This window comes from Suncus etruscus, chromosome 5, assembly GCF_024139225.1.
Source record: "Suncus etruscus isolate mSunEtr1 chromosome 5, mSunEtr1.pri.cur, whole genome shotgun sequence".
Taxonomy (NCBI): domain Eukaryota; kingdom Metazoa; phylum Chordata; class Mammalia; order Eulipotyphla; family Soricidae; genus Suncus; species Suncus etruscus.
In genome coordinates, this window is record NC_064852.1 from 15,359,000 (window position 1) to 15,374,527 (window position 15,528).

The 15,528-nt window shown below is 46.5% G+C and overlaps 1 protein-coding gene across 2 annotated transcripts in view; it reads left to right on the forward strand.

The window, feature by feature from the left end:
* The window catches only part of GARNL3 (GTPase activating Rap/RanGAP domain like 3), a 131,411-nt gene that overhangs the window by 81,977 nt on the left and 33,906 nt on the right, over positions 1-15,528 (forward strand). For both annotated transcript variants that reach the window (XM_049774130.1, XM_049774131.1), the window contains 5 exons: positions 3,024-3,087; positions 6,031-6,057; positions 9,909-9,984; positions 10,559-10,657; positions 12,933-13,036. In XM_049774130.1, coding sequence (XP_049630087.1) covers positions 3,024-3,087; positions 6,031-6,057; positions 9,909-9,984; positions 10,559-10,657; positions 12,933-13,036 — 370 coding nt within the window. The remainder of the gene's footprint in view (positions 1-3,023; positions 3,088-6,030; positions 6,058-9,908; positions 9,985-10,558; positions 10,658-12,932; positions 13,037-15,528) is intronic.

Here is a 15,528-nt window from a genome sequence, read left to right on the forward strand (position 1 = left end):
AGCATGGAGGTAGGGTGTTTGCCTTGCATGCAAAAGGATGGTGGTTCAAAACCTGGCATCACAGATGGTCCCCTGAGCCTGCCAGGAGCGATTTTTGAGCATAGAGCCAGGAGTAACAACTGAGTGCTGCCGGGTGTGACCTAAAAACAAAACGAAAAGAAAAAAAATGAAAGAAAGCACCAACAGGAGTCCCAAAGGGAGCCCAGGGTCAGGTACTTGCCTGGCATCCTGCCGAGCCCAGTTCAATTCCTGGCACTGAGTATCCCAGGGGTCACTCTTGAGCACAGAGCCAGGAAGATCCCCTGAGCACTTCTGGCTGTGTCCCAAAACCAAAATGAGGTAGAACTAGGAAAACTTGCCCAGTTACTGTCAATATAAGAGCTTATGGGTTTTTTTCTTTCTATTTATGAATTTGAAAACTTCGAAGGAAATTAAAATATAAATACTATAAAATTGGATCGATCTGAGTTCAAATTTTGGCTCCATTTTTTATTATTGTTGTTCTATTTTTGGTTCACATCCAGCAGTGCTCAGGACTTACTCCTGGCTCTTCACTCAGGGATCACTCCTGGCAGGACTTGGGGGGACATTGTGGGAAGAGTATTAGGGATTGAACCCAGGTCATCCCTGTGCAAGTTAATCTAGGTTTCCTTACTTAACCATCTTGGCTTTCATGTGTATGTCCTAATCGTTAAGTGGGACTAAAACAGTACTTACCCATACAAACTTAAAGAATGTCCATATAAATGAAGCACTTATTATGGTACCTGTCTTGTAGTGAATTTCTAAAGTACTAATGTTTACTCTTCTCACTTTTACTCATGGGATTCGAAGTCTAGCCTCATGGGCCTTAAACATACTTTAGTTTGGGCCAGAACAATAGTATAGTGTGTGGGGCATTTGGTTGACCCAAGTTTGATCACCTGCATCCCATTTGGTTCCCTGAGCTCGAGTGCATAGCCAGGAGTTACCTCTGAGCACAGACAGATGAGGCCCATTAAAAGAAAAAAAGAAACACTTTAGTTTATGGGCCTGGATATAGTGGGAAGGTAGTTTGCCTTACACATGCCGACCCAGATCCCTGGCACTCCATATGGTCCCTCTATCCTACCAGGAATGATGCCTCAGCTCAGAACCAAGAGTAAGCCCTAAACACTGCCAAACCCTTCTCTTTCCCCAAGATAGAAGAAAGGAGAAAAAGGAAAGAAGGAAGGAAGGAAGGAAGGAAGGAAGGAAGGAAGGAAGGAAGGAAGGAAGGAAGGAAGGAAGGAAGGAAGGAAGGAAGGGAGGGAGGGAGGGAGGGAGGGAGGGAGGGAGGGAGGGAGGGAGGGAAGGAGGGAAGGAGGGAGGGAGGGAAAGCTGAAGGAGTTTAAAATGAAATAATAAATAAATAAATAAATAAATAAATAAATAAATAAATAAATAATAAAAGTGGGACTGGAGGGGCCTGAGAGATAGCATGGAGGTGGGACATTTGCCTTGCATGCAGAAGGACAGTGATTCGAATCCGGCATCTCATATGGTCCCCCGAGCCTGCTAGGGGCAATTTCTGAGCGTAGAGTCAGGAGTACCCCTGAGCACTGCTGGGTGTGACCCCCTTCCCCCAAAAAAAGTGGGACTGGAGAGAGTGCAGTGTGTAAGGTGCTTGCCTTACACATGGGCCAAACCTGGTTAGACCTTTGGTACTACATATGGTTTCCTAAGCACTACCAGGAGTGATCCCTGAACTCAGAACCAAGAATAATCCCCGAGCACAGCAGGCATGACCCAAAAAGCAAACAAAAAAGAAAATGAGTGTTTCTTGTCCAAAGTAAAATGTTAGGGGCTAGAGAGATGGTTCAAAAAGCTGAGTACATGATTTACATGCCTGCTGAAGCCACCATCCCATTATGCCACAATGATCCCCAGAGCAGAGAACTAGGAGTAACTTCTGAGCACTGATCAAAGATAACCTAAATCCTTCCTCTTGACTCCCAAAACCAAACTTTAAGAAATTATAAAATTGGGGCCGGAGAGATAGCATGGAGATAAGGCATTTGCCTTGCATGTAGAAGGACGGTGGTTCGAATCCCGGCATCCCATATGGTCCCCCAAGCCTGCCAGAAGCAATTTCTGAGTGTAGAGCCAGGAGTAACCCCTGAGTGCTGCCGGGTGTGACCCAAAACACAAAAATAAATTAATAAAAAGAAGAAATTATATAATTGGGCTGGAGAGATAGCAGCACAGCGGTAAGGCATTTGTCTTGCAAGGAGCTGATCCAGGACGGACAGTGGTTCAAATCCTGGCATCTCATATGGTTCCCATGCCTGCCAGGAGCGACTTCTGAGCACAGAGACAGGAGTAACCCCTGAGAACCACCAGGTATGATCCAAAAACAAACAAACAAAAAAGAAATTATAAAATTGAGCAAATGAAAGTAACCATGAAGCAGCAATCTTGCTAAGGAGGGTCTTTTGCTCTGAGAGGCAGAGAAATTTCCAGAGGCAGAAGAAAATATCGGTATTGTTTATTATGAATTAATGGCTGGGTGAGATGTGAGCCAGTCATAATCTCAGTAAGTAGAAATCAGTTTTTTAAGGATGCACCAAGATTGCCTCAAGCTCCTTCCTTTCTTGTGGGCTTTATGGAGGTGGGTTTTCTTTCTGTTTTGGGGGGGCCACACCTGGCAGTGCTCAGTGATTATTCCTGGCTCTGCACTCAGAAATTACTCCTTGAGGTGCTCAAGGTACCATATATGATGCCAGGGATGCTAGGAATCAAACCGAGGTCAGTTGCATCCGAGGCAAGTACCCTCCCCTCTGTGCTATTGCTCCATCCCCTGATGGGGACTTTTCTATAGTAATAGTAAAGGACACTATGGTGGACATTCCCCAGTGCTCGCCCATGCCCTGTTCCTGCAGCTGTCTCTGGGGGACTCTGTGACTTTTGTCCCAAGCCAAGTCTTAGCTTCTTAGTGTGCCTGACACTTGCTCCTGTCACTGCTGTTTCCACCCACGTGTCTTGTTCTGTCCCTTCTGTTTCAGTGCCATGAATCTGGACAAATTTGAGAAAGGCCCCAGGGAAATCTTTCATCCTGAGATACAAAAGGTAACAGCGACTTTATGCTTTGGAACTATAGAAATGTCGGTTTCAGTGCTGTGTACGCCCCAAGAGCACCCACATGTGGCAGCCGAGTCACCTCGGAGCTACAAAAGCCCCTTCTCTGTTTGACTTAGACAAAGGCTGGGAATTGGGGTGTGTGGAAAGTTCTCAGTAATGCTGAGAGCCACTGAAGTCTCTGTCCTGAATCCATGAACTGGAAAAACAGACTCTGACGAGAATCCTATTTACTGTGAGTGTGATATGGAATTTTGTGCAATGGAAGGTTTGTTCATTTGGTTTTATTTTTCTTCCTATTTGATAAAATGCAAAATGTCTTTTTTGGACCCCAAAACACATAGGACCCTATGAGGAACTTGGAGGATCCAGAAAGCTATCCTGGTTCCTTAGGCTTTAATGTTCCAAGAATACTGTGTAGGGCCAGAAAGTCCTTGCCTTTGACTCACCCCAGTTCCCTTCCCAGCACCATGTGGTTCTCCCCAGCATCACTGGGTGTGGTCCTGGACACCTCTGAGCATTGCCAAGGTGGTTCTGGTGGTCCTTGGCATTGCAGGGTCTAAGTAGCACTGCAGCTTCAGGCCTGATCATTGAGCTACAGGCCTGATTGACTGAGTATTACAGAGAAGAACCCCCAGAACACCACTTGGCTTCGCTTCCCAAAATATCACAGGCCACTTTAGGAAAAAAAAAGTTTTGAGTTATAATCTATATAAAGGTGCTTAGGAAAATATGAGCCCGACCTATTCTCGCTGTTGAAATCACTTAATGGGGCCGAAGAGATAGCTTGGAGGTACGGTGTTTGCCTTGTGTGTAGAAGGATGGTGACTCGAATCCCAGCATCCCATATTGTCTCCTGAGCCTGCCAGGAGCGATTTCTGAGCACAGAGCCAGGAGTAACCGCTGAGTGCTGCCAGGTGTGACCCAAAAAAAAGAAAAAAAGAAAAAAAGAAATCACTTGGGGCCCGGAGAGATAGCACAGCAGCGTTTGCCTCGCAAGCAGCCGATCTAGGACCAAAGGTGGTTGGTTTGAATCCCGGTGTCCCATATGGTCCCCCGTGCCTACCAGGAGCTATTTCTGAGCAGACAGCCAAGAGTAACCCCTGAGCACCACTGGTTGTGACCCAAAAACAAAAACAAAAACAAAAAAAAGAAATCACTTAACTTTGAAACATCAAGCTCCAACCCTCACCAATGAAGTGCCAGTTCTGTGTTAAAGCCTGGGCATGCCAAGGAAGGATACTGAGAGCAAGCCAGGAGGGGCTCCCCGAGGAGTTTTGTGCTGGCTGGTACTTTGGAGGAAGCCCACACCACCCAACAAAGGGATTTGCCCACTTGTCTCAACTTAAAGCTGCTGACTCGTAGCTTAGCTTGACTCATAGCATCCCCATAACTTTCACTCTAATATAATTTTTAAATATCGTGTGTTCCCTGCCTCAATCCCGGAAGGAACTAAGGCAAAACAAATCTGTGTGTGTGTCTAAATTTTAAGCAGCTTCAAGATAGATTATGCTCTAAAGTAATTCTTTAGAGCAAATCAAATTTAAAAGTGCATTTATATTATAAGCACACACTATGCGTGTGAACTTTATTTCATTTTATTTCTTCCTGTGTACCTACAGCTTATCATGTGTAATTCTTTCCCTCGAACCTGGTTGTGCCCCCCAGCCCCACCAGACACAGTAGCCCCAAGTCCCCAAAGCCCTCTCTGTGTTCTTCTTTCTCATCCTAGCAGCCAAGCAAGTTCCCTCAGCCATCATCGCTGCCCAGTCTCCCATTTGCACCCCCAGCACCCTCAAAATGAGAAAGGCAGCAGGGAGGCGAGATATAGCACCCCTGCCTGCCTGGATTGTTTTTCTTTTTTGGGGGGGGGCCACACCCGGCGGTGCTCAGGGGTTACTCCTGGCTGTCTGCTCAGAAGTAGCTCCTGGCAGGCACGGGGGACCATATGGGACACCGGGATTCGAACCAACCACCTTTGGTCCTGGATTGGCCGCTTGCAAGGCAAATGCTGCTGTGCTATCTCTTCGGTCCCTGCCTGCCTGGACTGTAACCCAGTGCTTATAGTTCTCAGATCAGAAACAATGCTCTCAGTGCCCTCAATCTGCCTTGATTTCTCCCCTAAGTAGACTGTGCCTTTGGCTACCCCTGACATCTGTCCTGTGTTGTTCACAAGTGTGCCCACCCACTCCTGGTTTCCAGACTTGTCCTGGGGAAGCCTTGAATAAGGATCGGCAGAGTTATTATCTGTGGAGTTATTGTAAACCACTGGGTCCAAAGTGCAGACAGAAACGCAGTTATCACTTCCCCAATCCCCAGTGTCCCCTCTCCCCCAAGCTGCTTGTAGAGATTAGGGGGTCTGTGTGGCTGCCCTCCTGGCGGAAGTTTCTTGGATCAAAGCTTTCTTGACACAACTTGTGATACCAGTTTGGAACCATATAGAGAAACTGGAAGTCAGAGAGTCCCTTCCCCTCAGTCCTCAGTTTTGTTTCCTGAGGGTTGTTTGTGACTGAATATGACTCTCCTAAGTTATCAGACATTTTCCAAAAGTCTCTAAAACTAAACTTGAAATTTTTTTTTTTTTTTTTTGGATTTTGGGCCACACTCGCTGACACTCAGGGTCACTCCCGGCTATGTGCTCAGATATTGCTCCTGTCCTGGGGGCCATATGGGACACCAAGGGATCGACCCTATGTCCGTCCTAGGCTAGCATGCACAAGGCAGACACCTTACCACTTGTGCCACCACTCCAGCCCTTAAACTTGAATTTTTTAAAGTACTTTCAGGGAATGCTCCTTCACTTCCTTTCCCCCTTCCCCAAACAAAGTGGCATCCACATTAGTAAAATGAAGCTTGGCTTTTCAGAATTCAACTAATACCATCATCGTTGTTCCAGTAAAACAGGTACTTAACCTTGTCCTCTTTCCTTAACAGGACTTGCTGGTTCTGGAGGAACAAGAGGTGAGTGGTTTGGGGAGATCTGGGGTGGTATCCTGCTCTACCCACAGGCATCTCATTCCATTCACAGCTCACACCTCATCACTGAGCCTTGAGTCTGTCTCTGCCTCTGGGCAACTTCTACTGTTGTGTTCAGTTTTTCATTCCCAGTGTGTGTTTCAGCCTCTTGTAAGCAGCTAACTGTGAAGGTAGAAAAAACAATCAAGTTCCTTAAATATCTTTGGACAAATTCCAGCTCTCGCATATGATCAGAGCCAGCAAGAGATTTTGTCTTTCATTGAGTAGATAAAAAGGGTTTGTACATGGCAGGTTGATTTACAGAAGACCAGGTTTATTTGCACATTTCCAGCCCCTGCTGCCCACTTTTGAAAAGTATATGGGAGCTTCCTATGTGCATAACCCAAGTAGGGAACTATCCAAAATTCTATTCCTAGGCTGCCCACTGTGCCTCACTGTGAATGACTCTACCATTCGGCCTATTATTCTATCAAACCTGGTAAAAGCTTTCACAGTCCCTGTCTTGCCCATCTGCCATTTCTCCTGGCACTTCTTCAAACTGTCTCTTCCAGGGTCCAGAGAAATAGAACAGCAGGTAGGGCACTTGCCTTGCACACAGCCACCCAGTTCAATCCTCTCAACTTCATAGGGTCCTGCCACTAGAGACCCTGATTGCAAAGCCAGGAGTAAACCCTGAATACCACCAGGTATAGCCCAAAACTCAAAATAAAATAAAATAGACTCTTCAGTGGGGCCAGACAGACAGATGCTACCACAAGTAAGAAACTTGCCTTGATAGGGCCGGTGAGGTGGCGCTAGAGGTAAGGTGTCTGCCTTGCATGTGCTAGCCAAGGAAGGACCGCAGTTCGATCCCCTGGTGCCCCATATGGTCCCCCCAAACCAGGGGCAATTTCTGAGCGCTTAGCCAGGAGTAACCCCTGAGCATCAAATGGTGTGGCCCCAAAAACAGAAGACAAAAAAAAAAAAAAGAAAGAAACTTGCATTGGATTGGCCAACCCCAGTGCTAACCTCAAGCCAGATGTTGTCCCTTGAGCACAGAGCTAGAGGAAACCTTGAACCAGTGCCAGATATGTCTCCAAAGCAAAAGAAAACAAAAATCGGAGGCTCCTAAACTTATTTGCCTAATCATCCCTTTTTAGGGAAAAAAAATTACCCAATGCTGCCCTGGAAATTTACCCTTTTAAATTAAGCACCTGTGGTTACTGCCATCCACCTGGTGAGTGCCAATGCCCCCTACAGGGGGTGGTATCATTCACTTTGGGAAACTGGCCTACATCCTGGATTTGGAGTCTCAAATCCTCCCAAATCCAGCTCTGCTACTGATGCCTGGCATTCTACCTTGACTTCTGGCAAATGCATCACCCAAGGCTTTCTGTGCTCCCTCTCTTCCTTCAGCTCCCACAAAGAATCCCCAAGTACTGTTGGTTCAAACAGCCTTGCAAACTTTGATACTCTTCTACCCACAGATTATTTTGTTATGAAGTACTTTGGGCATGCCAAAATTAAAAAAAAACGAGCCAGAGCAATAGTACAAGGGTAGGGCATTTGCCTTGAATGCAGCAAACCAAGTTTGATTTTCAGCATTCCGTATGGTTCCCTGAGTACCACCAGGAGTACCACTGGAAGTGGCCCAAAAACAAATACATAAACCCAAAAGAGTATAGAACATAATATAGTAAAGGTTTATTAAAACAAAACAAATAGGGGCCGGAGAGATAGCATGGAGGTAGGGCATTTGCCTTGCATGCAGAAGGTGGTTTGAATTTCGGCATCCCATGTGGTCCGCCAAGCCTGCCAGGAGTGATTTCTGAGCGTAGAGCTAGGAGTAACCCCTGAGCACTGCCGGGTGTGACCCAAAAACAAAAACAAAAAAAACCAAATAGGGACTGGAGTGATAGCACAGTGGTAGGGTGTTTGTCTTGTATGTGGCCAACCTGGTATGAACCTGGGTCTGATTCCTGACATCTCAGATGCATCCCTGAACCTGCAAGGAGCGATTTCTGAACACAGAGCCAGGAGTAATCGCTGAGTGCCCCTGGGTGTGACCCAAAAACAAAAACAAAAAAAGAATCGAAAAAGAAAACAAAGAAAAACAAGGGGCAGGAAAGATACCACAGTAGGTAGGGCGTTTGCCTTGTACATGATCAACCCAGGTTTTTTTTTTTGTTGTTGTTGTTTTGTTTTGTTTTTGCCACACCCATTTGATGCTCAGGGGTTACTCCTGGCTATGCACTCAGAAATCACCCCTGGCTTGGGGGAACCATATGGGACGTCAGGGGATCGAACCGCAGCCCATTCCTTGGCTAGTGCTTGCAAGGCAAACACCTAACCTCTAGCGCCACCTCACCGGCCCCCCAACCCAGGTTTAATCTGTGGCATCCCATATGGTTCCCCAAGCACTGCCAAGAGTTCCTGAGTGCAGAGCCAGGGTTAACACCCTGAGCATTACCAGATGTGGCAGCAAAAAAAAAAAAAAAAAAACAACAAATCATACAGTTGAGCCAGCTCCCTTCCCTTGACCCACGTCTTGAGTTTGGTACTTAGCATGCCCAGGGGGTCCCATTGTAACTGAAGACGGCAGACAGAGCATTTCAATTAGATCCTTTTTGATTGGCTTTCCTTCCCCACATCTGGGTTATGATTTCTTGGGATTAAATGCCTTTAGAAATTGGGACAAATGAGTTCTTAGAACACATTGCTCATGGCTTTCACTTCTAATTCAAAGCAGTTGCTCCAGAAAGCCGGGCTGGGAGTGCAGTGCCATAGGCTCCAAGCTGTGTGTGCCAGGGGCCTGCGGGCTGGGGCTACTGCTGTGGATTGCTCTGAGCTCAGTGCAGAACCCCCCAGGGCCATTTATTAGGAGCACAATTTTGCCACAAAAGGGGCCTGTGAAGTTACAGTCCCTCCCTCACCCAGGATCTACTGTGGCCTGCAGCATCTGTTAGCCTGGGATATCAAAATGAATTTATGCACATAATAGTATCGGGGGCCCTTTTTTGCTCTAAAATTCTGAAGTTGGATTGTTGCTGATACTGGGTAGAGAGGAAGAAGTAAATCCCCAAGGAGCCCGTCTAGTCACTGTTGTTCTGCTCAGTAACCTACAGTATGACTCAAAATTGCAGTTTGCCACAGTGTCTAGAAAGGGAGAGAAAAAGAGAGCATCAAGGAGGGTGAGAGGGAAACTGTTGACATTGGTGATGGGAAATATGTACTGGTGAAGGTTGTACATTGTATGATTGTAACTCAGTCATGAACAGCTTTATCTGTGGGAAAAAAAAACCATAGTGGGGCCGGGAAGGTGGCGCTAGAGGTAAGGTGTCTGCCTTGCAAGCGCTAGCCAAGGAAGGACCACGGTTCGATCCCCCGGCGTCCCATATGGTCCCCCCAAGCCAGGGGCGATTTCTGAGTGCATAGCCAAGAGTAACCCCTGAGCGTCAAATGGGTGTGGCCCCAAAACAAAATAAAACAAAACAACAACAACAAAAAAAAACATAGTGAGCAACCTTGTAACCATGATGTTTAAATTTTTAAAAAGGGAGGAGAGAGAATGTCTACCACTGAGGCAGGCAAGGGAGAGGGCAGGGCAGAGGGCGGGAGAGAGAAACTGGAGACATTGGTGGCAGGAAATGTGTACTGGTGAAGGGATGTGTATTGGGCATTATATGACTAAAACTCAGTCATGAACAACTTTGTAACTATGTATTTCACAGTGATTCAATGAGAGAATTTATTTTTAAAAGAAATAAAGTTAAACATCAAAGAAAAAAATGAGTGTGGTTTGCCAGTTTGCTGTGGGTGAAAGTGCGATCTAACACCCTCTGTTGTCTCATTGGAAGGGCTCTGTGAATTTCAAGTTTGGGGTGCTTTTTGCCAAAGACGGGCAGCTCACAGATGATGAGATGTTCAGCAATGGTGAGTGCCCCCCAACCCACCTCTCCACATCCAAACCCTGTCCTGCCTTCCTGAACTATTCCATGAAGGGGGTGTCTTTGATACAAAGAAATAGCTGGTCACGCTACAAAATCTCAGAGTAAATTGGAGTGCATGTCACCAGGGCCATTATCATCCGGCTTCACTCATTTGTTCAATTCACAACCGTCCACCTACGGTTTCCATTGCTCCCCAATGGAAAAGTCCATGGGTTTGGTCACTACTGGACCCTGCAGTCTTCACAGCAATGGGTGGTTTTCTGTCTGATTTTCTGATTTTCTGTCACAGCAATGGGTGGTTTTCTGTCTGATTTGTGTGACTGGGGGAGTCAGGAAGGGGTACCCCCTTCTCTGGAAAACCTCTTTATTACTCAGGGGTTAGAATGATGCTTTCATATTGCTGCTGGCACCTTGGCAGGCAGCTCTAGCAAGGGGACAAACCAGTGCTTTTCTTTTTTTTTACGGAACCCCCTGCCAGCACCCTGTGAGACCCCCAACCTCCCATCAGGCCATGTTGATGTCCCCTTTTCTGTCCATCCTCTGATTCTTCCCTACAGAAGTTGGGAGCAATGCTTTTCAGAAGTTCTTGAATCTCCTGGGAGATGCGATCACTCTAAAGGGCTGGACAGGCTACCGCGGTGGGCTGGACACCAAAAGTAAGCTAGTTTTATATCTCATCAGGGTGACGCATTGGCTCCTTATGTGTCGTATCTCATCGGGGTTCATAGAGACAAGAGGGAGTGAGCTCTAGGTCACGGTGCCCATTTGTGGACTGTCTCCCCATGCCTGTCCAGGTGCAGGGAAGAGGCCTGTTCTGTCCTCGAACCCTTAGTGTGGGATTCCCTCTGTGCGCTGGCACCCCACAAGTGGGAGTTTTAATCCAGTGGACAACATGGATATTAAATTTAACTTAAATAGTTTCAGTGTTGACTCCTTAGAGAACTGGAGAAAAGAGCCTTTTGCCTAAACTAGAGATTTGGTGAATCTGAGGGAAGAGTTTTCCCAGTTCTGAACAGTCGGGAAAGCAGGTACTATAAACCACCTGAGAGTTAGAGGGAAGAGGGGGCACAGGAGGTGACCATTGGGTACTAGAGAGGTTGTGGGGACCCCTCAGGGAATATGACATTATGTTCATCATTTGGAATTTGTTCTCAGTGGAATTGGAAGTCCTTATAGTTTTCAGAGGTTCTTGTCTTGGCCTTAGCAGGACATTTGGTTTGGGTCCAGGACAGTCTAGAGAGCAGGGATGTGGGGCCATTCAAAGGATCTGAAGGGCCCAGAGTGGTAGTACAATGAATAGAACCCTGATCTTGCACCCGAGTTCAATTCCTGGCATCCCATAGAATCCCCTGAGCACTGCCAGGAGAGATCTCTGAGTGCAGAACCAGAAGGAACCCCTGAACACGGCTGGGTGTGGACCAAAAAAGAAACAAACAGGGGCCGGGCGGTGGCGCTGGAGGTAAGGTGCCTGCCTTACCTGCGCTAGCCTAGGAGACGGACCGAGGTTCGATCCCCCGGCATCCCATATGGTCCCCCAAGCCAGGAGCGACTTCTGAGCGCATAGCCAGGAGTAACCCCTGAGCGTTACCGGGTGTGGCCCAAAAACCAAAAAAAAAAAAAAAAAAAGAAACAAACAAGCATGACAGGCTCTGAAAAGAATCAGGGGGCTGGTAACCACATGGTACCCCAGCAGGGCTAGAGTGAAGGAGCTGACTCGAGAACCGTTTTCAGGGTAGACTTGGCAGGCACTGTCAGGACTGAGGGAACATGGGGACAAAGGTGAAAGAGAAATGTTCTATGACAGCAAGGTGGGTGGCAGTGGGGAGGGGACATATAAGGGGAAGAAAGTGGGAGTGGCTGGGTAGACAAGGTCATATGTCCAGATTGGAGTCACCTCTGTCCCCTACCTCTGTCGTGTTTCAAGTCTACCCTGTGCTTTTACTTCTGCCCTTTGATTTGCACATCGCAGTTGCCTCTTGACCTAAGAAGGTGACCTCAACTTACCAGGCTCTGAGTCCAGGTACTCTGAATGTGGAGGAGCCTCCTCTCTCCTTCTTCACCTAGTACTCACCTAATTTCTCATGAGTGCAGAAGCCAAAGCCCCAGCAGTGATCTAAGCTGCAGGAATGAAGGTCTCCAGCCCCAGCCTCACCCAAACAGGCATTGTATATAAACAGTGAACACCAAAAAGCCAGTGAGTCCTCATCCCCACTGCCATGCACAGACTCTAGCAACAGATGGAATGGCTCTTGGACAGCCAGCCTCTCCCTTCCCATCAATTCTGGGACTTAGAGACAGTTTCTGCCCCCCTGTGTTAAAACTCAGAAACCCAGAGGCTGAAAAAACAGTACAATGGGGTAGGGTATTGCCTTGCGCATGGCCACCCCCCGTTTCATTCACCCTGCACCGTAGATGGTCCCTGAGTCCCACCAGGATTGATTCCTGAGTGCAGAGCCAGAGTAAGCCCTGAGCACTGTTGGATGTGACCCCACAACAAAATTAAAAAACAGAATTTAAATAAAGGGGTCATTCTTTGTGACAAACTAATGAGAACTAGAAATTCACACCTGTCTCATTCACAAGACAGTTTCATGGGTAACAGACTTGCTTGGATAGCAAGTACAGGAGTTTTTCTGCCTGTGACCCTCCACTAAATCTATCCTGTGTAATAGCAGTAACGAGAAGATGAATAATTACTTGTTCTCTTTGGTTTGTGTCTGACTTCTCATACTTTCCTCCACTCCGAGGAAAGGCAAGAATCAGACAGAAAGTTTTCCTGGAGGGGGTGGAAGACGCTCTCTCCCTAGGGGCCCACACCAGTTGGAGAGTGATCCCTGCCATGGCTGCCACTCAGGCAGATGATCCAGAACAATCTTCAGATGTGCTGACAGGGACTGTTTCCCACACATGGTGTGTCTCTGTGCTTTACAGATGACACTACAGGGACCCATTCAGTTTACACCGTGTTCCAAGGGCATGAAATCATGTTCCATGTTTCCACCATGTTGCCGTACTCCAAAGAGAACAAACAGCAGGTATGTGTGCACCCTGGCTCTTGGGAAACACCGTGAGCTGTCAGGTGGTTTCCTGAATATGGGGCCAGCATGCTTAAAGGGTTCATGGAATAGAGCGTGCAAGATCTGCATGTTAGTGCCAAGCCAGCCCCCAAGGTGCATGCTCAGGTGTGTTTCTCCCCATCTATGTTTGAACTTTAACCAGCCTGGGGAAGAACCTCTGCACAGAGGTACCTCCAGAGAGAGAAGAAGATAAGCAGAGACAGAACCCCCATGAATGTGTGAGTACAGTGCCAGACTCCGTGAGGCTGTCCCCATAGGCATGGTCTTTCCTTGGTGGTGTCTCTGAGTGAGCCTTGTGTCTTGTCAGAATGACACTCTCCAGGCAAAAAGGCAGCAACTCCTACATTGAGGGATTGGGGAGCAAGTGTTTTCCAGTCCATGCAGGAGAAGCAGATCTTAAGCACATGTCTTTTTTTTTTTTTTTTTTTTTTTTTGGTTTTTGGGCCACACCCTGTGACGCTCAGGGGTTACTCCTGGCTATGCGCTCAGAAGTCGCTCCTGGCTTGGGGGACCATATGGGATGCCGGGGGATCGAACCGCGGTCCGTCCTAGGCTAGCGCAGGTAAGGCAGGCACCTTACCTTTAGCGCCACCGCCCGGCCCCCACATGTCTTTTTTTTTTATTATTATTTTACTGAAACCATTGTGATTTACAAAATCCTTCATAGTTGGATTTCAGGCATACAGTGACAGTGAATTAGGGCCATTCCCACCACCAGTGTTGACCTCCCTTCACCAAAGTTCACAGCGTACATCTTATACCTCCACCATTAGCCTCTTGGCCTGCCAGTCTAACAGGCCCACTTTAAGTTTAGATTGTTATACTTGGGGTCTCTTGATTCTGTTGTTGTTGACTTTGGCTTGGGTATTTTTTTTCTGTCCTTTTTTATCTCCACCGATGCACATGAGAACACTTGGCCTATGCCCCCCCCCATCCTATTTCTTTTTAATTTTATAGAAAAATGCAGAAATATGAGGTAAAACAAAGTAATTCATGTCCCAGGGAGTCTATGAAAAAGGCATAAATAAAATAAAATCTTAAAAAAGAAGGGTGGCAGAATTTTTTATCATTATTATTATTATTATTATTTAGTAATAGTAATTGTAGTATTTGCATGGGCACAGCAAATGTTGGGGAAATTAGAAAGGAAAAACCACTGGCCTAAAAAACAGGGTGTCCCTACCCATAAAACATCCTGTCATTAGACCAACTTTAGGCTCCAGGCATATTAATTGTCTAACCCCAAGGTCTTTCTTCATGGTCCCAGGAAAAGTTCTTAATCATGGTTGTCACAGTCAGGTTTCTGTATTACAGACCTTGGTTTTTGCACAAATTCTATGTTGAAGCCAGAATGTCATGGAGCATCTTCTGATTTCATCTCACTGTTAGGTGGCAAGACAGGAAAAACTGCCCTGAAAGCAAGTTGTTGCACTTTCCTAGTCATTAGGATATCATATGAACCCATCCTGGAGCAAGTTGGCATAGCATTAGGGCCTCTCCCAGTGGAAGTTTGATTCCTGGTGCTGTTGCAGAAAATCGTGCTGGTTCCAAAGATGGGATCCAAGGTTGGGGGGTGGATGTCTGATGTCCAATTGACTGGGGTCTAAGTCGAGTCACTATGACAATTGTTCAGGTTGAAAGGCCCCCTGGCAATATAAAATTAGTTTTTTGTTTTTGTTTTTGGTTTTGGTTTTTGGGCCACACCCGGCGGTGCTCAGGAATTACTCCTGGCTATTTGCTCAGAAATAGCTCCTGGCAGGCACGGGGGACCATATGGGGCACTGAGATTCGAACCAACCACCTTTGGTCCTGGATTGGCTGCTTGCAAGGCAAACACCGCTGTGCTATCTCTTCGGCCCCAATATAAAATTTGTGAGTTTCTATTCCTATTTGATAAGAACTTATTTCTATATATAATATCTCCCCATTTTAATGTGCCTATTCGAAAAAGAATAATGCCACATGATGGGGGTAAAAATAACAAGCTAAATAATCCCTATAACCTAGTTCTAACCTGAATTCAGACCCCAAGAGAAACATAAATACTAGAATTTCCTACTAAGTAAATCCAAAAAAGGGATGGGAAAAGCTACCTCTATATAAGGAAATACACCTAAGAATTATAACTATTAAGGAAATACATCTAAAGTTATATACAAAGTAAATATACATATCCCCTTTAAGTCTTTTGAAATAGTCTTGGGGAGGAAATAAAATCCAGAGCACAGTTTCAACTTGGTCTTGTGGAATCTGAAAAGTGATTCGCAGAAGTCAGGAGTCATGTAATGTCCTCAAGCTAAGGGTCTCTAAAGAGCCAAGTCCAGTAGTAAGCAGCAGTCCACAGTGAATGGGAGATGGGAGAAAAGGGCCATAGAGAGCAAATCAACAGACAGCAGCTTCTTCATGGGCAGAGGCAAGGCAGACTGGGAGGCTAACGTTTCTCTTTGGGA